Source organism: Bufo gargarizans, chromosome 7 (genome assembly GCF_014858855.1).
Source record: "Bufo gargarizans isolate SCDJY-AF-19 chromosome 7, ASM1485885v1, whole genome shotgun sequence".
Taxonomy (NCBI): Eukaryota; Metazoa; Chordata; class Amphibia; order Anura; family Bufonidae; genus Bufo; species Bufo gargarizans.
This window is the reverse complement of record NC_058086.1, coordinates 115,547,160-115,569,313: the sequence shown is the minus strand read 5'-3', so window position 1 is coordinate 115,569,313 and position 22,154 is coordinate 115,547,160. Positions and strand designations below refer to the sequence as shown.

At 43.9% G+C, this 22,154-nt stretch overlaps 1 protein-coding gene across 1 annotated transcript in view; it reads left to right on the top strand.

Moving 5' to 3' along the window:
- COLGALT2 (collagen beta(1-O)galactosyltransferase 2) overlaps positions 1 to 22,154 on the top strand; it is a 158,776-nt gene that overhangs the window by 83,626 nt on the left and 52,996 nt on the right. The window contains exons 3-4 of the mRNA XM_044301742.1: positions 10,945 to 11,062; positions 11,957 to 12,091. Coding sequence (XP_044157677.1) covers positions 10,945 to 11,062; positions 11,957 to 12,091 — 253 coding nt within the window. The remainder of the gene's footprint in view (positions 1 to 10,944; positions 11,063 to 11,956; positions 12,092 to 22,154) is intronic.

Sequence of the window (22,154 nt, the reverse complement as noted above, 5' to 3'; positions counted from 1 at the left end):
TCACGTCATCCATGCGCGTGGGGCGCCCTGACGTCACTCTGAAGCGCCCCGGGAGCCGCACGGACGGTAAGTATACTGCTCCCCACTACACTTTACCATGGCAAACAGGACTTTAGCGTCCTGGCAGACATGGTAACCATTCAGAAAAAGCTAAACGTCGGATCCGGTAATGCGCGGAAGTGACGTTTAGCTTAAGGCCGGATCCGGATTAATGCCTTTCAATGGGCATTAATTTCGGATCCGGCCTTGCGGCAAGTGTTCAGGATTTTTGGCCGGAGCAAAAAGCGCAGCATGCTGCAGTATTTTCTCCGGCCAAAAAACGTTCAGGTCCTAAACTCAAGACATCCTGATGCATCCTGAACGGATTTCTCTCCATTCAGAATGCATTAGGATAATCCTGATCAGGATTCTTCCGGCATAGAGCCCCGACGACAGAACTCTATGCCGGAGTGTAAAAGAGCCCTAACCGGGTGAGTTTCAACACTGAGAAGCGTTGACAATTTGGAAAAGAATTTGCTGCTCACTGAGCAAGCCCTCTTTGGGGTAGATGTGGGTGCGGGTGGTAGCGAAGAGTCTCAGGAAAGTGAGGTAGCTAGCTGGATAACAGTTAGAAAGCAGGGTAGAGGGAAGAGTGCCAGGGAGGCTAGCCCTGATCTGACACATCCCAACAAGTTTGCCCGGTTGGCAGATGAAGGGGATGTCAGTTCAGGGACGGCACTGCTGCAGCCGGACACTTCCTCTGCCAGTCAGGGGAATGTCAGCTCCAGTAAGCAGGGGACCAGGAGAGCAGGGCAGCCCAGACAGGTGCTGGTAGTGGGAGACTCAATTATTAGGGGTACAGATAGGGCGATCTGTCACAAAGACCAGGATCATCAAACAGTGTGTTGTCTTCCTGGCGCTCAAGTTTGACACATCGCGGATCGGGTTGACAGATTACTGGGAGGGGCTGGAGAAAATCCAGCGGTCATGGTCCATATCGAAACCAATGACAAAGTTAGAGGTAGGTGGAGCGTCCTTAACCTCTTGCGGACACAGGGCGTACCTGTACACCCTGGTGTGCAAGTCCTTAAAGACACAGGGCGTACAGGTACGCTCTGTGTATTTCCGATCACCTCCGCTCGGCGGTGGTCGGAACAGAGTGCCTGCTGAAATCATTCAACATCATTCATCCTCTGACCCCCCTGTATTGGCAATCGCAGCAAACCGCAGGTCAATTCAGACCTGCGGTTTGCTGCGTTTACGGGTCATTTGGGTCTCCAGTGACCCGATAACCCGGAATAGGATGGTGATCGGTGGTGTGATAATACACCACCAATCACCATCCTTAGATCCTGAGAGGTGGCGGTGACATCACCTCTCAGGATCGCTTCCTATTGGCTGGATGGGCGGGCAGGGGTTAACTTCCCCCAGCTCTGCTCTCTTCCTTCACATTGCTTCCGTGGAGAGAGGAGCGTCCGTCCACCTGAGCCCAGCACCTCCAGGACCCCCACGTGAGCCACTCAAAGTTTGCAGGGAAAGGTTAGATTAGGCAGGGAGAGTTTTAGGGGAAAAAAATAGTTTAATTTTTGGGCTTCATCCTGATCTGGTGTCTGGGATCCACAGCACACTCAGCTGTACGACGCTAGACCCCCCCAGGGGTGCTGCAGCTTGTCCCCCCTCCCCCCTCCCACACACAACTTTTTTGGGGGGGCGCAAGCACTTTTTTTTAATAGTGTGTGTGTGTGTGCGTGCGCTGACTGTGGCTGGCACTCTTAGCGTCCGGCCACTGTTAGCGCATCGCCCACCCCACCGAGTTTGAATTATAAAAAAAATAAAAATAATTCACATTTTTTAGGCTTTCATTTCTTTAATTTAATTAATTTTTTAGGGTGGTTTAGGGTAGTGAACATGAACACCGGTCCCCGCACACACACGCACACTAAATAAAGTTTTACACACACACACACACACACACACTCCCCTATGTTCTCAGCCGAGGAGGCGTACGCCCTGCTTGCTTCCGACTCCGAGATCCCCAGTGAGGACGAGGATGACCCCACTTTCCTCTTGTCATTCGCGTCCTCCTCATCATCTAGTGATGATGATGAGCCCCCAAGGAGGCGGAGATGCCGCCAGGCGGAGCAAGAGGACTCCCATGCCAGGGACCCTGTGGCCCACACTAGTATGAGCAACCCTGGGGCTCGTACTAGTTTTCCAGCCCACCAGATAAGTCCACCTGAGCCCCCTCCCGGTGAACTTGTCTTGTGTACCCCAGAGGATTTTGAGCCCCTGATTCCTGACTTTGTTGGCCAATCAGGAATCCAGATTCCCACAGTGGGCTTCACTGAATATGACCCCACTCTACTGTATGGCCATGACACGTTCCTGTTTTGAGGCCATTCGGAAATGCCTGCATTTATGCAGTATGCCCCCCCCCCCCCCCCCAAGGTGATCCTGCCTATCAGGCCGGTCAGTGATCACTTTGGGGCCAAATTTCTGGAGGCATATGTACCTGGAAGGGAGTCTCTCATTGCTTTCAAGGGGAGATTTATTTTCAGGCAGTATGTTCCCTCTAAGCGGGCGAGGTATGACGTGAAGCTGTACAAACTTTGTGAGAGTACCTCAGGGTACACTTACAAGTTTCGTGTGTACAAGGGGCGAGATTCCCGTATTGAACCCCCAGAATGTCCCCCAACTCTGGATGTTAGTGGGAAACTTGTGTGGGACCTTATGCACCCACTGCTAGATAAGGGTTACCACCTGTACGTGGATAACATTTATACTAGTATCCTCTTGTTCCAGTCCCTCGCCGCCAGATCCACGTCTACTTGTGGGACCGTGCAGAAAAATCTATGCGCCCTCCCTACCCACCCCCTCCAGGTACCTATCCCCAGGGGTGAGACCCGTGCCCGTACCAGTGGAAACCTGTTGCTGGTCAGATATAAGGACAAGAGGGATGTCCTTGTACTGTCCACAATTCACAGTAACGGCATCGCCCCTGTCCCTGTGCGAGGTACCGCGGCAACGGTCCTCAAGCCCTATTGTATCGTGGACTACAATCGGTATAAGGAAGCAATTGATCTCTCTGATCAAGTCCTCAAGCCATATATAATGCCATGCGCAAAACCTGGGCATGGTACAAAAAAGTTGCGGTCTAGTTGGTACAGGTTGCACTCTTTTGTGCTGTCCTGGAGCGCTGGGAAATTCCTGCAGTTCTATGAGGCAGTCCTCAAGGCCCTGATCTTTTCTGACCGGGAAATAGCAGGCCGTAGTACCTCAGGAACTGGAGGCGCCCAGATCGTCCCGGCCAACACTTTCCAGGTGTGGTCCCCCATACTGGAAAGAAGGGACGGTCACAAAAAAAAGTGCAGAGTGTGTCATAGGAGGGGGATACGGAAGGACACCACCACCCAGTGTGACACGTGCCCCGATCATCCGGGCCTCTGCAGTGACGGTTGCTTCAGGGAGTACGACACTTCCATGGAGTACTAAATTTATAATCCCCTTCCCCAATTTTAATTCTATTTGGCCACAGACAATCTCCCCAACAAAAAAAAAAAAATGGCTCTCATAAACTAGCCCCTCAGATGAACACAGTCAAAAAAATAAAATAAAAACGGTGTAAAAAATGGCTTTTATTACACAGTTTTTTTTTTTTTTATTGTGTTCATCTGAGGGGTTAGGTCATGTGTTATTTTTATAGGGCAGATTCTTACGGATGCGGCAATACCTAATATGTCTATTTTTTTAAATGTATTTATGTTTTACACTATAATATCCTTACATCACAAAAAGTGTAATAGCAAGCGATCAAAAAGTCATATGCAGTCTAAGGCTCCATTCACACATCCGCAAAATAGGTCCGCATCCTTTCCGCAATTTTGCGGAAAGGATGCGGACCCATTCATTCTCTATGGGGACGGAATGTGCTGTCCGCATCCACATTTGCGGATCCGCACTTCCGCATCCGTGCTTCCGTTTCCGCCAAAAAATAGAACATGTCCTATTCTTGTCCGCAATTGCGGACAAGAACAGGCATATTCTATTATGTCGGCAATGTGCGGTCTGCAAAATGCGGAACGCACATTGCCGCTTTCCGTGTTTTGCGGATCCGTGTCTCCGTGTATCCGCAAAACACATTGCGGACGTGTGAATGGAGCCTATAATAGTGCCAATAAAACCGTTCTCTCATCCCGCAAAAAAATTGCCTCTACCTAGGACAATCGGCTAAAAACTTTAAAAAAAACTTACTCTCAGACAATGGAGATACAAAAATTGTTTTTTTTTTGTTTAAAAAATATATTATAGTGTAAAATCTAAATACATTTTAAAAAGTAGACATATTAGGTATTGCCGCGTCCGTAAGAATCTGCTCTATAAAAATAACACATGAACTAACCCCTCAAATGAACACAGTCAAAAAAATTAAATAAAAAACGGTGCCAAAACAGAAATTTTTGGCCAAATTCTCGATTTTAATCAATTTTTTCTGTTATCAAATCAAGTGTTAACAGTCAAACAAAACTCTATATTTATTGCCCTGATTCTGTAGTTTTCAGAAACACCCCATATGTGGTCGTAAAATGCTGTATGGCCAAACAGCAGGGCGCACAAGGAAAGGAGCGGCATATGGTTTTTGGAAGGCAGATGTAGCTGAACTGGTTTTTTGACACCATGTCCCATTTGAAGCCCCCCTGATGCACCCCTAGAGTAGAAACTCCATAAAATTGACCCCATCTAAGAAACTACACTCCTCAAGGTATTCAAAACTGATTTTTACTAACTTTGTTAACCCTTTAGGTGTTCCACAACAGTTATTGGCAAATGGAGATGACATTTCTGAATTTCAATTTTTTGTAACCTTGCCTCACAAAAATGTAATATAGAGCAACCAAAAATCATATGTACCCTAAAAATAGTCCTAGCAAAAATGCCACCTTATCTCGTAGTTTCCAAAATGGGGTAACTTTTGTAGAGTTTCTACTCTAGGGGTGCATTAAGGGGGCTTCAAATGGGACATTAGGTAAATAAACCAGTCCAGCAAAATCTGCCTTCCAGAACCCATATGGTGTTTCTTTCCTTCTGCGCCCTGCCGTGTGCCCGTACAGTAGTTCACGACCACATATGGGGTGTTTCTATTAACTACGGAATCAGGGCAATAAATATTGCGATTTGTTTGGCTGTTAACCCTTGCTTTGTTACTGTAAAAAATGGGAAATTTGCCCAAAAATTTAAATTCTGAATTCTCATCTCCATTCGACAATAACTCTTGTGAAACACCTAAAGGGTTAACACAGTTTGTAAAATAAGTTTTGAATACCTTGAGGGGTGTAGTTTCCAAAATTGGGTAATTTTTGGGTGGTTTCTATTATGTAAGCCTCACAAAGTGACTTCAGACCTGAACTGGTCCTTAAAAAGTGGGTTTTGGAAAATTTCGGAAAAATTCAAGATTTGCTTCTAAACTTCTAAGCCTTGTAACGTCCCCAAAAAAATAAAATGGCATTCCCAAAATGATCCAAACATGAAGTAGACATATGGGTAATGTAAATTAATAACTATTTTTGGAGGTATTACTATGTATTATAGAAATAGAGAAATTGAAACTTTGAAATTTGCTAATTGTTCAAAATTTTTGGTAAATTTGGTATTTTTTTATAAATAAAAAAGATTTTTTTTTTTACTCCATTTTACCAGTGTCATGAAGTACAAAACGTGATGAAAAAACTCTCAGAATGGCCTGAATAAGTAAAAGCATTTTAAAGTCATTCACACATAAAGTGACACTGGTCAGATTTGCAAAAAATAGCCTGGTCCTTAAGGTGAATATGAGCCCGGTCCTTTAGGGATTTAGGTCACAAGCTTAGGGAAAGGACCTCAAAGGTAATATTTTCCGAAATACTACCTGTACCATGAGCCACACAAGAAAGGCAGCAGGAGATTAGGGAGGTTAACAAGTGGCTCAAGAACTGGTGTAGGAAGGAGGGGTTTGGGTTCCTGGAGAACTGGGCCGACTTCTCTCTCGGCTACAGGCTCTATCGTAAGGACGGGCTGCACCTCAATGGGGAAGGGGCAGCTGTGTTGGGGGAGAAGATGGCTAGAATGTTGGAGTAGTGTTTAAACTAGGGACTGAGGAGGAGAGACTGGGGGAGTAATGGAAGGAGGGACTGGAACAGCTCAGAAGTAAAAGTGTAGGGTAAAAAATATACATAAACCTCTTAAATGTATGTATACTAATGCCAGAAGCCTGACTAATAAAACTGGTGAACTGGAATTGGTGGTGTGGGAGGTTGAAGACCTGGCTGGATGCTAGCTATGACTGGGTGGTTAATGTACAGGGTTACAGTCTGTTTAGAAAGGATCACCAAAAACGGAGAGAGGGAGGGGTCTGCCTTTATGTAAAGTCCTTTCTAAAGCCCACAGATATAAGTGAGGGACATGAACATGTGGAGTCACTGTGGGTAGAAATACAGGGAAGCAAAAACAATAATAAATTACTAATAGGAGTTTATTATAAACCACCTAATATACCAGAGTCCACAGAAAATCTGCTACTAAACGAGATAGACGAGGCGGCAAATCATAATGAGGTGGTTATTGTGGGGGACTTCAACTACCCAGATATAGACTGGGAAACTGAAACTTGTATATCTCATAAAGGAAACAGGTTCTTGGCAATAACCAAAGACAATTACCTCTCCCAACTGGTACAGGACCCGACTAGAGGGACGGCCATACTGGACTTAGTATTAACCAATAGACCTGACAGAACAACAGATGTGCAGATCGGGGGACACCTGAGAAATAGTGACCATTAAGTAATAACCTTCCAATTATCATTCAACAGAGTGTTTCTTCAGGGAGGAAGAAAAATATCAAACTTTAAAAAAGCTAAATGTAGCCATAGGCCATAGACCTAACTAACTGGGACAAATACAGCCACAAAATGGAATATTTTTAAAAGCATCCTAAAATCTAATTGTGAGAGGTACATACCTTATGGGAATAAAAGGTTACAGAACAAGAAAAAAACAAAGTGGATAAATAGAACTGTAAAGAAAGCATTTGACAAGAAAGCAAAATGACAAAAAGAAAGCATTTAAATCAGTAAAACAGGAGGGTAGCATAGAAGCACTGAAAAACTATAAGGAAAAAAATTGAATATGTAAAAAACAAATAACAGCAGCCAAGCTAGAGACCGAGAGATTAATTGCCAAAGAGAGCAAAACTAACCCTAAAATGTTCTTTAATGATATAAATAGTAAAACTTATAAATGTGAAGATGTCGGTTCCCTACAGAGTAATGAGTAATGAGGGGAAAGTTGCAGAGAGCGATGAGGAGAAAGCAAAGCTATTAAATATTTTTTTCTCCACTGTATTCACTGGAGAAAATAAACAGTCAGATGAAATGCAGAATGTAAAAGTAAATTCCCCATCAAAAGTGCCATGTCTGACCCAGGAAGAAGTACAGCGGCGTACTTAAAAAGATTAAAATAGACAAATCGCCAGGACCGGATGGCATACACACCTGTATCCTAAGAGAATTAAGTAATGTCATAGCCAGACCCTTATTTCTGATATTTAAGGACTCTATACTGATAGGGAGTGTTCCACAGGATTGGCGCATAGCAAATCTGGTGCCAATAATCAAAAAGGGTCCAAAAACAGAGCCCGGAAACTATGGGCCAGTAAGTTTAACATTTGTCGTGGATAAACTGAGTACCTCAATGAAAATAAGCAAATAACACCATATCAGCATGGCTTCATGAGGGTTCACTCATGTCAAACGAATTTAATCAGTTTCTCTGAGGAGGTAAGTTCTAGACTTGACAGCAGCGAATCAATGGATGTCGTATATCTGGACTTCTCCAAAGCATTTGACACTGTACCACATAAAAGGTTAGTATATAAAATGAGAATGCTCAGACTGGGAGAAAATGTCTGTATGTGGGTAAGTAACTGGCTCAGTAATAGAAAACAGAGGCTGGTTATTAATGGTGCACACTCAGATTGGGTCATTGTCACTAGTGGGGTATAAACTGTGTAAAGTAATTAACATGGAAGAGGACAGTATACTGCTACAGAGGGATCTGGTTAGATTGGAGGCTTGGGCAGAGAAGTGGCAGATGAGGTTTAACACTGACAAATGTAAGGTTATGCACATGGGAAGGAATAATGCAAGTCACCAATACATACTAAATGGTAAAACACTGGGTAACACTGACATGGAAAAGGACCTAGGAATTTTAGTGAACAGCAAACTAAGCTGTGCAAACCAGTGTCAGGCAGCTGCTGCCAAGGCCAATAAGATAATGAGTTGCATCGAAAGGGGCATAGATGCCCGTGATGAGAACATAGTTCTACCACTTTAGTCAGACCACACATGGAGTACTGTGTACAGTTCTGGGCTCCTGTGAACAAGGCAGACATAGCAGAGCTGGAGAGGATTCAAAGGAGGGCAACTAAAGTAATAACTGGGACTACAGTACCCTGAAAGATTATCAACATTAGGGTTACTCACATTAGAAAAAAGATGACTGAGGGGAGATCTAATTACTATGTATAAATATATCAGGTGACAGTACAGAGATCTCTCCCACCATCTATTTATCCCCAGGACTGTGACGAGGGGAGGAAAGAAGGTTTGTACACAAACATAGAAGAGTATTCTTTACGGTAAGAGCAGTGAGACTATGGAACTTTCCTCCTGAGGAGGTGGTGGTGGTGAGTTCACTAAGGCTGGGTTCACACGGGTGAGATTTCCACGCGGGTGCAATGCGTGAGGTGAACGCATTGCACCTGCATTGAATCCGGACCAATTCACTTCTATGGGGCTGTGCAGATGAGTGGTGATTTTCACGCATGTTTGCTAAGATGAAAGTCTATTCACTGTATTATTTTCCCTTATAACATGGTTATAATGGGAAATAATAGCATCCTCAATACAGAATGCTTAGTAGAAGGTCAATTGAGGGTTAGTTGATTGCTTAGTTGCCGATCTCTTCTTACTTCTTTAATCATGAACTGCCGGCTAAAGGAACTGTGGTGACGTCACATCACATAGTCCAATCACATGGTCCATCACCGTGGTGATGGACCATGTGATTGGACCATGTGATGAGCTCAGTGACGTCACCACAGGTCCTTTGACAGGTCCTGAAGAAAGAACAGGAGACCGGCAGCTACGCGATCAATTAGAGGAGGTGAGTTAATTTTATTTTATTTTTTAACCCTCAATTGACCTTCTACTAAGCATTCTGTATTAAGAATGCTGTTATTTCCCCTTATAACCATGTTATAAGAGAAAATAATGACATCTCTACAACCTTGAACCCAAACCTTAACTTCAGTGAAGAAATTGACTGCAATTGCGTACCTACTCGCGCAGGTTTGCCGCAATGCACCCGGGACGTATCCGGAGCCTAAACATGACGCCTGTGGGAACCCAGCCTAAAGAGTTCAAGAGTGCCTGGATGTACAGTATTTCTGCAGTGTAATAATATTACAGGCTATAGCTACTAGAGAGGGGTCGTTGATCCAGGGAGTTATTCTGATTGGAGTCGGGAAGGAATTTTTTCCCCCTTAAGCGGGGAAAATTGGCTTTTACCTCACAGTTTTTTTTTTGCCTTCCTCTGGATCAACTTGCAGGATAACAGGCCGAACTGGATGGACAGATGTCTTTTTTCGGCCTTATATACTATGTTACTATGTTACCATCTGCTGGTTAAGATGCTGTACCCCACCAAGCTATATGACGTGTAGTCACTGTGCCATGTGGCAGTGGGTTGGGGACTAGGGGCGCATCCTGTTCAGGGGCCACCGGGGGATTCAGCTGTACCCCTGTGGGCCAGTCTGAGCCTGATGACAGCTGTATATAGTGCCCTGGAAATAGACATCACATTGTAACTGGGTGACATTCTCTGAAGGCTGAGGCAGGGCAAGACATTAAGTAAGATAAGGAATCCTAAAAGTGGCGTGCAGCTGCTTATCTCCCCCTGCTCCATCCACATTCACAGTCAGCAGAGCAGACAAGTGTGTGATGGGGGAACGTCTTACAGCTCCACAGGGTACAGTCATCCATGCCAGTTTCTAGTTGTATATGACTTACAGAATTCCCTTGTACTTCACTTATGTGCTGCATGCAGTCTGTCATTGAGAATATTACTATGAAACCAAGCATAGTGACCGGTAGGGCCTGCTGAGTGCAATAACATGGTGCAATCCATTGCTGCCTTCCAGAGAAAAAGACTTCTGATTCAGTAAATGTAAATGGAGGGTCCTAGCCCTTCAGTGCTCTCTAGCTGTGAAACTATTCTGTTGAAGCCCCTCCTTATTGATGATGTGGCCAGGCGTTAGAATCCCTCTCCCGCCCTGGCACTGTATTCTTGCACATGCACCATGCTGACCATAATCAGCACATCTACAGTACAGCAGATACTTTAGAAGAACTGTACTGCGCATGCGCCAATGACGTACGGCATGGTGGAGGCACGAGATTAGAGAACTCGGACGAACAAGGCTTAAGATGCCTGGTCCTGTCAGTAAACTGAGGAATGGAGGGGCTTCAGCAGAATAGAGTCAGCGCCAGGGTGCACTGTGGGTTCACTTAAGATCTCATTTACATTTGAATCATTGCTGCTTTTTCTTGGCAAAGCAGCAATGGATGGGAAAAAGAAAGGAGCATTTGTATTGCACTCTGCAGGTCCCAGTCTGACAACTTGACATAGTTTTAACTAACATTATAGTAAAACAATATTGTCATGGGATGTACATGTATAATGAAAGCAGTACAGTTCTCTTAAAACCCATGGCAGGGTGATCCAAAACTTCTACATACTATATCAGACCATCAGGGAGCAACACCCATCACCCCCACAGACCAGCTGCTGGTGCTGGAAACAACGCAGTGGTTAGAAGATAGTTGTAAATTACGGCGTACATTTTATAGACCCTTATCTCTGTTTGCAGGTCTTACACTGATGAATTTGGACCTAAACACTGGCCGGCTTCCAGATTTACCCATGTAATGAAGCTTCGTCAGGCGGCGCTGCGCACTGCACGGGAAAAATGGTCTGATTTTGTATTTGTAAGTGATAAAGCTTTCATGCTGTACAGTGAATCCAGGGCAATGTTGACTTTCTGTAATTATTATTTTGTAGATCAGATACCTAATTTCCTCATGCTTATATATCAGCTATGCCCAATGGTGTAATTCATACATGTTAGATAATCAGGCTCAGGCAGCTGGCGATCATACGAGGAAGCTCATGTGCCAGAGGGCAGAGCACACCCACAGAAATGGCAGGGCTAGTAGACTCTGTATCCTCGTTGGTGAGCTTTATCAGGGCCACACAAGCCCTGGATGACTTTAGATTATACTTATATGCAGATTATTAGGGCTACTTTCCCACTAGCGTTTTTATTTTCCCGTATTGAGATCCGTCATAGGTTTTCAATAAAGGAGAAAAACTCTTCAGTTTTGTTCCCATTCATTGTCAATGGGGAGGGAACGTAACTGAACAGAACAGAGTGCTCCCATATGTATTCCATTCCGTTTGGTTGCGTTCCCATACTGGAGAGCAAACCGAAGCATGCTGCAGTTTGCTTTCCATCATGGGATGCAGATTTGTTTAACTCTGACACAATCTGACACAATAGAAAACGGATCCGTCCCCTATTGACTTTCAATGGAGTTCATGACGGATCCGTCTTGGCAATGTTAAAGATAATACAACCGGATCTATTCATAACGGATGCAGATGGTTGTATTATCAGTAACTGAAGTGTTTTTGCGGAGCCCTGCAGAATCCAGCGAAAACGCTAGTGTGAAAGCAGCCTAATAAAACATCATTACTTTCCAGAAGACGTGTAGCTGTTGCAGATGTAGTAACTCCCGATATGAGTGTCTTCATCTATGTAGTTATATGTATTGTCTATGCTCTGAAGACAATAATGCATCTTTGATACTTTCTCCATCCAGTATGTAGATGCAGATAACTTTCTGACGAACCCACAAACCTTAAGTCGTCTGATGGAAGAAAACAAAACCGTTGTGGCCCCTATGTTAGAGTCCCGGACACTTTACTCCAACTTCTGGTGCGGTATGACACCACAGGTAAGTATTACAGATAAAACATTATGTAAGAATTGTAAGTATTGCACTTGGTGAGCAGAATGATGTTTGCTTACTTTTACTAGTCTGTGGCATTGCATACAGTTAGGGTATATTCACTGTATACAAGGGAAAATCACTGCCGTTCATATGAATGGGTTGTTTCTGCACAATGCTATGGACTAGGACAGGCAAACAGGTTTCTGCAAATATTTGCTATGTGAACATAATGAAAGTGACCCTCTGGTCTAGGAAATAACAGAACACTTACCCGGTGCCATTATTTTTATTTTTTCAGGTGCGGTTCCTTCAATTCCAATCCGAGATGGCCGCACCACTTCTCAGACACTGATACATACGTTGCGTTTTGTAGTCCAAGATGCTTCCTGTTTTGTTGCTCTTGGATTGGCCAGCGCTGCTCACATGAGCACTGAAGTGTCTTGGACTACTGATGCAAGATATTCATCAGGTAGTTTGAGAAGTGGTGCAACCATCTTGGATGACAGCAGAGGAGCCTGGGAATCAGTGGATCTGCAGCTGAAAAGATGAAAAAGAAGTCACTTTGTAAGGCCTTGTTCACACTTCAGTGTTTGGTCAGTGATTTCCATCAGTGATTTGTGAGCCAAAACCAACAGTGAAGCCTACACAGAGATAAGGTATAATGGAAAGATTGGCACCTAATGGCACCTCTTCTGTGTTTAGAGCCACACCTGGTTTTGGCTCACAATCACTGATGGGAATCACTGACCAAACACTGAAGTGTGAACAAGGCCTAAATGTTCTGTCAATTCCCCAGTTAGGCTGAGTTCGCACGGGCGAGATTTCCGCGCGGGTGCAATGCGGGAGGTGAACACATTGCACCCGCACTGAATCCTGACCCTTTCATTTCTATGGGGCTGTGCACATGAGCTGTGATTTTCACGCATGACTTCTGCGTTGCGTGAAAATCGCAGCATGCTCTATATTGTGCGTTTATCACACAACGTAGGCCCCATAGAAGTGAATGGGGCTGAGTGAAAATCGCAAGCATCCACAATCAAGTGCGGATGCGGTGCGATTTTCACGCAAGGTTGCTAAGATGACAGTCTATTCACTGTATTATTTTCCCTTATAACATGGTTATGAGGGAAAATAATAGCATTCTTTAATACAGAATGCTTAGTAGAAGGTCAATTGAGGGTTAAAAAATAAAAAATTAACTCACCTTCTCCTCTTGATTGCGTAGCTGCCGGTCTCTTCTTACTTCTTTAATCATGAGCTGCCGGATAAAGGACCTGTGGTGACGTCATATCACATGGTCCAACTCCAATCACATGATCCATCACCTAACCCAAACCTGAACTTCAGTGAAGAAGTTCGTTTCTGGGTACCACAGTCAGTTTTTTATCAAAACTGACTGCAATTGCATACCTAATCGCGCGGGTTTGCCGCAACGCATCTGGACACGCTCGTGTGAACTCAGCCTTAATGTGAATTTTTTTTTCCAGAGGATCACTTTAATGATTACAAGGCATTGCGAGTTATAACTAATGATGACCAATGAAGGCTGCACTATTGATCCAGGGAAATTAATCAAATTAATCAATTAATCAAAAATGCTTTTCTTGTGTACAACCAAAAAAAGACACTTGCTATTGCTGCATCTGTAATGACGGATTCTATGAAAACATCACATAACCTACCCCATCATGCAAACACCTCAACTCCCAAAAATCATAATGTCAAGCAATCATATGAAATATGACAAAAGTCATATGTACTGCAAACTAGTACCAATGATAATGGCAACTCAGTTGCACTCTGTCGAGAGAAAAATACAATAATGTATGGTTGTCAGAAAATAGCTGTACTGGTACCCAAAGGCTGTTCAAAAGTAATATGGCACCCATAGACCAATTCTTCAAAATCTGCGCTGCAAGCCAAAAGGGGGTCTTTCCCTTCTGAACCCTTCAACGTACCCAAATAGCAGTTCACATCCACATTTATGACATTTCCGTACCTAGTAGAACAATTAAAAGGATGTGGTGTCTCAGATGGCACACGCTGGGCACCACACGCTGGGATGTGGTGTCTCAGATGGCACACGCGGCGGGCGGTGATCGGAACAAGGAGCCTGCTCAAATCATTGAGCAGGCACCCTGGGACAATGCGCGGTGGGAGGTTCGTCAATTCAGACCTGCGGTTTGCAGCTTTTACGGGTGGTTGCGGCGGTGATCGGAGGTGCCATCGGGTCCCCGTGCTGCTATAATGGGGACCCGATGGCATGGAAGGCAGCACGATGCCTTCCTTAGGCATCGGCGCTGCCTTCCGGTGAAGATCCTGTGAGATCCAGCCCCCTGGATCTCACAGGCAGGAAGCTGTATGTGTAATTGGAATGTATTGTAAAGGGGATTAGACCCCCAAAAGTTGAAATCCCACAGTGGGACAAAAAAAAAGTGAAAAAAAAAGTTGAAAAAATAAAGTTTTCCCCCCAAAAATTAAAAGTTTCAAGTAAAAAACAAAACAAAAACATCATAATCCCCCAAATAAAGTAAAAAAAAAATTGTTAAAAAGTAGGGAAAAAAAGGTTTACATATTAGATATCGCCATGTCCGTATCGGCCGGCTCTATAAACATATCACATGACCTAACCCCTCAGATGAACACCGTAAAAAATAAAAGCTGTGCTAAATAAATCTTTTTTTTTTTTGGTTTTAAAAAAGCTATTGTGTAAAACTTAAGTAAATAAAAAAAATGTATACATATTAGGTATCTCTGCATCCGTGATAACCTGCTCTATAAAAATATCACATGACCTAACCCCTCAGGTGAACACTGTAAAAAATATAAACGGTATAAAAAAAGCAATTTTTTGTCACCTTACATCACAAAAATTTTAATAGCAAGCTATCAAAAAGTCATATGCACCCCAAAATAGTGCCAATCAAACCGTCATCTCATCCCACAAAAATCATACCCTACCCAAGATAATCGCCCAAAAACTGAAAAAACTATGGCTTTCAGACTATGGAGACACTAAAACAGGCATCCTCAAACTGCGGCCCTCCAGCTGTTGTAAAACTACAGTTTTTAGGCTGCCTGATTTTTTTGTTTCAAAAATGAAATCATTGTGTAAAACTTACATAACTAAAAAAATAGTATATATATTAGGTATCGCCGCGTCCGTTACAACCTGCTCTATAAAAATACCACATGATCTAACCTGTCAGATGAATGTTGTAAACAACAAAAAATAAAAACGGTGCCAAAACAGCTATTTCTTATTACCTTGCCTCACAAAAAAGTGTAACATAGTACCTAAGGGCGATCCAGTTCGGCCTGTCATCCTGCAAGTTGATCCAGAGGAAGTAAAAAAAAAACTGTGAGGTAGAAGCCAATTTTCCCCACTTTAGGGGAATAAAAAATTCAGGCAATCAGAATAACTCCCTGGATCAACGACCCCTCTCTAGTAGCTATAGCCTGTAATATTATTACACTCCAGAAATACATCCAGGCCCCTCTTAAACTGTTTTAGTGAACTCACCATCACCACCTCCTCAGGCAGAGAGTTCCATAGTCTCACTGCTCTTACCGTAAAGAATCCTCTTCTATGTTTGTGTACAAACCTTCTTTCCTTCAGACGCAGAGGATGTGCCCTCATCACAGTCACAGTCCTGGGGATAAATAGATGATGGGAGGGATCTCTGTACTGACCCCTGATATATTTATACATAGTAATTAGATCTCCCCTCAGTCGTCTTTTTTCTAAATTGAATAACCCTAATGTTGATAATCTTAAAGGGGGTATGCTGGATAGGTAATCGATATCAGATCGGCGGGGAAGGGGGGGGGGGAGACTCGTCAGCTGTTAGAAGAGGCTGGGGACTACTTCTGCACCGCGGATTCTTCCTAGGCCATGTGATGTCACCATACATCAGTCACATGGCCTCGCTGCAGCTCAGCCCCATTGAAGTGAATGGCTCTAAGCTGCAATACCAAGCACATCCACTATACTATGTACGGCACTGTGCTTGGTAAGCTGCTAGGAGTCTGCTGTGCCCACCTGAGCTCTCGGGAGTGCAGTGGCTCCCTAAAGCAGCTGATCGGTATAGGTGCCTGGACTCGGATCCCGCTGATCTGATAATGATAACTAGAGATGAGCGAGTCAAAGTTGATGAAGTGTTATTCGATCCGAATTTCTGGAAAAATTCTGTTCGCACCGAAGTTGAATTTCTTCACGCTTTATGGTAACGAATCGCATTTTTTCCTAAAATGGCTGCTGTACATGTTAGAACATGGAGCTAAGAACTCTGGGAACAAGGGGTCACCCACAATGCCATGCATGCAGTCAACCAGCAGGCCTATAAATATATCACAGCCCTATAAATAGCCTCAGCCATTTTGGTTTCTGCCATTTCCAGTGTACTTAGTGCAGGGAGAGATGTGACAGGCGCTAGGCACAGTGCTAGGAAAGATTTTATTCTTCAAAAACAACGATTGAGAAGTTCAAGGAAAGATCACTTAAAGTGTAGGGAAAGAATAGGAAGGTATTACTCACACTATAGGGAGACAGCAGGGACCAATAGGAGAGTGTACAGCCTGGGTAATAGGAGTGATTACTATTACACCTTGCTGCACTAATTGGAGATCCAAATTGCTGTTATACTGCTGCTTTTAGGTTGTTTGCACTATATGATCATAGCTTAGTAATTCCAGCAAACCTTGCTTGTTATTGGGGTGCAAGTGCTGTGTGATACAGCCATTTATGGGTTGTATTATTAGGAAAAATAAGTATGTCTTAGCCGTTCTGCTGTGAATTTACATTGTTATACAGCCATTGCCGGGGTGACATAGGTAATATACCTATGTCTTATTAGCCGTTCTGCAGTGAAAGTACAGTCGTGGCCAAAAGTTTTGAGAATTACATAAATATTGGAAATTGTAAAAGTTGCTGCTTAAGGTTTTATAATAGCAATTTGCATATACTCCAGAATGTTATGAAGAGTGATCAGATGAATTGCATACTCCTTCTTTGCCATGAAAATTTACTTAATCCCAAAAAAAACTTTCCACTGCATTTCATTGCTGTCATTAAAGGACCTGCTGAGATAATTTCAGTAATAATCTTGTTAACTCAGGTGAGAATATTGACGAGCACAAGGCTGGAGATCATTATGTCAGGCTGATTGGGTTAAAATGGCAGACTTGACCTGTTAAAAGGAGGGTGATGCTTGAAATCATTGTTCTTCTATTGTTAATCATGGTGACCTGCAAAGAAACACGTGCAGCCATCATTGCGTTGCATAAAAATGGCTTCACAGGCAAGGATATTGTGGCTACTAAGATTGCACCTCAATCAACAATTTATAGGATCATCAAGAACTTCAAGGAAAGAGGTTCAATTCTTAAGAAGGCTTCAGGGCATCCAAGATAGACCAGCAAGCGGCAGGATCGTCTCCTAAAGAGGATTCAGCTGCGGGATCGGAGTGCCACCAGTGCAGAGCTTGCTCAGGAATGGCAGCAGGCAGGTGTGAGCGCATCTGCACGCACAGTGAGGCGAAGACTTTTGGAAGATGGCCTGGTGTCAAGAAGGGCAGCAAAGAAGCCACTTCTCTCCAAAAAAAACATCAGGGACAGATTGATCTTCTGCAGAAAATATGGTGAATGGACTGCTGAGGACTGGGGCAAAGTCATATTCTCCGATGAAGGCTCTTTCCGATTGGTTGGGGCATCAGGAAAAAGGCTTGTCCGGAGAAGAAATGGTGAGCGCTACCATCAGTCCTGTGTCATGCCAACAGTAAAGCATCCTGAGACCATTCATGTGTGGGGTTGCTTCTTATCCAAGGGAGTGGGCTCACTTACAATTTTGCCCAAAAACACAGCCATGAATAAAGAATGGTACCAAAACACCCTCCAACAGCAACTTCTTCCAACAATCCAACAACAGTTTGGTGAAAAACAATGCATTTTCCAGCAGGATGGAGCACCGTGCCATAAGTCAAAAGTGATAACTAAGTGGCTCGGGGACCAAAACATTGACATTTTGTGTCCATGGCCTGGAAACTACCCAGATCTTAATCCCATTGAGAACTTGTGGTCAATCCTCAAGAGGCGGGTGGACAAACAAAAACCCACTAATTCTGACAAACTCCAAGAAGTGATTATGAAAGAATGGGTTGCTATCAGTCAGTAATTGGCCCAGAAGTAGATTGAGAGCATGGCCAGTCAAATGGCAGAGGTCCTGAAAAAGAAGGGCCAACACTGCAAATACTGACTCTTTGTATAAATGTCATGTAATTGTCGATAAAAGCCTTTGAAACGTATGAAGTGCATGTAATTATATTTCACTACATCACAGAAACAACTGAAGCAAAGATCTAAAAGCAGTTTAGCAGCAAACTTTGTGAAAACTAATATTTGTGTCATTCTCAAAACTTTTGGCCACGACTGTACTACAGCCTTTTTTGGGGTGTATTAATAGGAAAAAAAGTACGTCTTATTAGCCGTTCTGCGGTGGAGTTACATTGTACTACAGCCATTTTTGGGGTGTATTAAAGGTGTATATTTTCACCCAGGCAGCCCTCTGATGTTAGCATCGGAGCATTCTATGCTCCGATCCTCTCCCTTGCCCTGAGCCATTTTTACCTGATAAAGGGGACTCCCCAAAACGCATAGTTTTACTTGTCTAATAAAAAAGAAACTTATTTATCCTACATCTAAGTGTCCTGGGCGGTGTATTTGCACCATCTTGCGGCCCTGCTATATTCACATTGCAACTCCTTTGGAGAGAATAGGGCCTCATTTCCTGAAGTTCCTGGACGCTATGGCTGCACACCCGACTACCGGACATAGAATTCCTACAAGCCTACAGTAGAGTTGTGCCTATTTCTAGCACAACTCTATAAGGTGAGCCTCCATTTTTCATGTTACTAAATGGTTCCAAAAATCTGGAACGTACTTTCCTATGGTGCGCTCTTTTTTGCTTTTTCAGCAAGCACACGCCTAAATACACAGATACTCAGCGGTCTGGCAGTTTTTTGTCAAGCCACCGGAGGAGGTAAACATGGCCATTTGCTGAATCTCTGGGCAGAAGGTGAAGCGTTGCCAGGGTGCCAGTGTTGGCACCACGGCCTGCGTCAACACATGCAGCGTCACCATAAAGTTGCCTGGAAGACCCTTGGTGCTAATGTGTTGGTCCAGCCTGCTGCAGCAACCGCTGCATCACCCAGTGGCCCGCACCCCTTTTCCTGCAGTAAAAGCGCCACCACTATAGCCAAAGGGAGCTGTCTGTCCTTCTCATCATCTACTGGTTCTGATGCTCCTGCTCCTTGTCCTCCCACTCCTCGTCAGTCATTTTGTCAGCAATTGATCGCCGAAGCGAAACGTGCTCCAAGTTGCTGGTGCTGCAGTCCCTCCCTTTCCAAGTGGTGGACTCTGCACCTTTCAGAGAACTGATGGCTTGTCCCGAGCCGAGGTGGAGAGTCCCAAGCCTTCATTTATTTGCGAAAAAGGCAATACCAGCCCTGCACACCAATGTTGAACAGAAAGTGGGCCAGTCCTGTCGGTGTCTGCCAAAGTGCACGGCAGTGTCGACGTGTGGAGCTGTTACTACGGTCATGGATAATATATGTCCTTTACGGCCCACAGGGTAAATGTGGTTCCTGCCCAGCGACACCAGCAACTTGGCCAGGTGACGCAGCTTCCTCCTCAATGTTCTTACGCTGTTGGTCCTGTGACAATGTCCGCCTCTGCCTCCTCATCCTCCCCCGTGTCCTCAGCCTCCACTGCAGGGACAATTCACAGTGCTCTATGTAAAGGACGCCAAGGTTGGGTCCTCAGTGACAGATATGTATCACCAATATTTGGGTTGTGGTGCCTTTAAGAAGGCACTACCTAGGATCCGGTAACCACAGGGTTAACCCACTCTCCTGATAAGAGGAAAAGGAAGTGAGTGAGGGTGGTGTGGTGGACACACTGCTGTGGCTGGCTGTGAACAGAGCTGGAAACTGAGGACATGTGGAAAGTTTGGCAAGAAAGCCGACTGGAATCTACCACGGACTAAAAAGAACCCAGGGTAAAAATACCTTCATTTTGAACGGACTGTTTTATTGATTATGTTGTACTGAACTAAGCAGACTTTAAGTTGGGTTTGTTTGGACCTTGGCTGCTGGAAGCTGTACCTATTTTCGTTTTGGAAAATAAATATCTGTTTTCTTTAACCCTGGGCTGGCTCATGCACCTGGTTTATTGGAGCGATCTTCCCCCATATTACACCTTTCAGCATACCACAAGTGGAGGGCAGGGTGGTGTCATGCTGTTCTGAACCTAGTTTGTCTGGGTAAACGCAGTCACACAGGGGAGGAACTGCTCCGCATCCTTCATCAAGAAATCAAATCTCAGCTTTCTCCTCGACAACTCAAAATCGGATCCATGGTCTCCGACTACAGGAAGAACATGGTGTTGGTGCTGCGTCAAGGAGGTCTGAGCCATGTGCCCTGCATGGCGCACATGTTCAATATATTTGTAAAGCGGTTCCTGAAGTCTTCCACCCATCTGCAAGACTTCCTACACTGCAAAGCACACCGTTCTTGAGCTACAAAGGCAGAATGACATCCCCAACATTATCCCCTCCATATGTTGGGACCGACTATATGAACAAAGAATGGCCATAAACCTTTCTTGATGATACAAGCGGACAGAGGTACTCCCCTGTGTAACTTCAGTGTTAGCCAGTGGCAGCTCATGCGTGACGTGTGACACCTGCCATTTGCTCGGGCCCTTTGAGGAGGTCACTTCATTTTGGAAACATCTCATTGTGGAAAAGCTTTCCTGATCCTTTAGAACTGTATCTTAAAAAAATAAGAAAGGAGGGGCGCCTCCTAGTGTAGTAATATTGTAGCAGGAGATGTACAGTGTGTGTTATACATTAATGCACTAACCTAATAGCATTGTGGAGGCATGATGCTGCTAAGAACATGTGTGTTTTGCAGGGTATTTTATTTTTAATCAAGAAATGTGTAGGAAATGTTTCTAGAATTTTGCAAACACATAAAAACCTCTACTTTATTTATATTTTTTTTCCCTACAGAAGTTAGTAGAGAAACTATCACTCTAAGGGCTGTTTCACACGAGTGGATGCCGTGCATGTTATCCGCTGCGTGAAAGACAGCCAAGCTGCGCTCTGGACAGCAGAGACACGGAGCATTAACATGATTGATAATGCTCTTTACTTCTCTTTGATCTTTTTACTACAAAATCACAGTGACAACTTTATCTCACTGTGATTTTGTATTAAAAAGGTCACATAGAGGCAAAGAGCATTATCAATCATGGTAATGCTCCTAGTCTCTGCTGTCCAGAGCGGGACTTCGCTGTCTTTCACACAGTGGATGACACGCATGGCATCCGCTCCTGTGAAACAGCCCTAAGGATTTATTTATGCTCTCCAGTTTTTAGTTTTTTTTCCCACTTTTTAAATAGTTTTTTTGCACATCTGTGTTTAGTCTAAAAGACAAAACTGTACCAATATGTGCTGTGTGAAGAATGGTTTATGAGCACATTGTATTGTAAAAAACAATGCTCTGAAGTTACACTACATAAAGCAGGCATACTTGAAGGCTGTGCTCACAAGCCATTGGCTGCTGTGGTGACTTGTGAGTGTGTGCCGCATTGGTAACAGGTCACATTTCTGCAATTTTTGTATGTCTGTATGTGTATGTTTTTAACGTCCGTTTTGCATCCTTTATATTACGTTCGTAAAAAATGAACATTAAAAACTGATGAATTTCATTGACTTTTATTTAAAACCCCAACCCCTGTAGTGCCCTCAGTATATATAATGTACCCCCACAGTAGTTATAACAGCCCCATAGTACCTCCAGTAGCTATATTAGCCCCCAGTAGAAATAATGGCCCCCAGTTGTGCCCCCAGTATATATATTGGCCCCCAGTATATATATTGTCCCCAACACAGCGTCCCTTGTAGATATAATGTCCTCATTGTGTCCTCTGTAGACAATGTCCCCCTTGTGCCCTTTGTAGATATAGTAGCCTGCCCTTGCCACCCCTTCAACCCTCAGTAGTACCA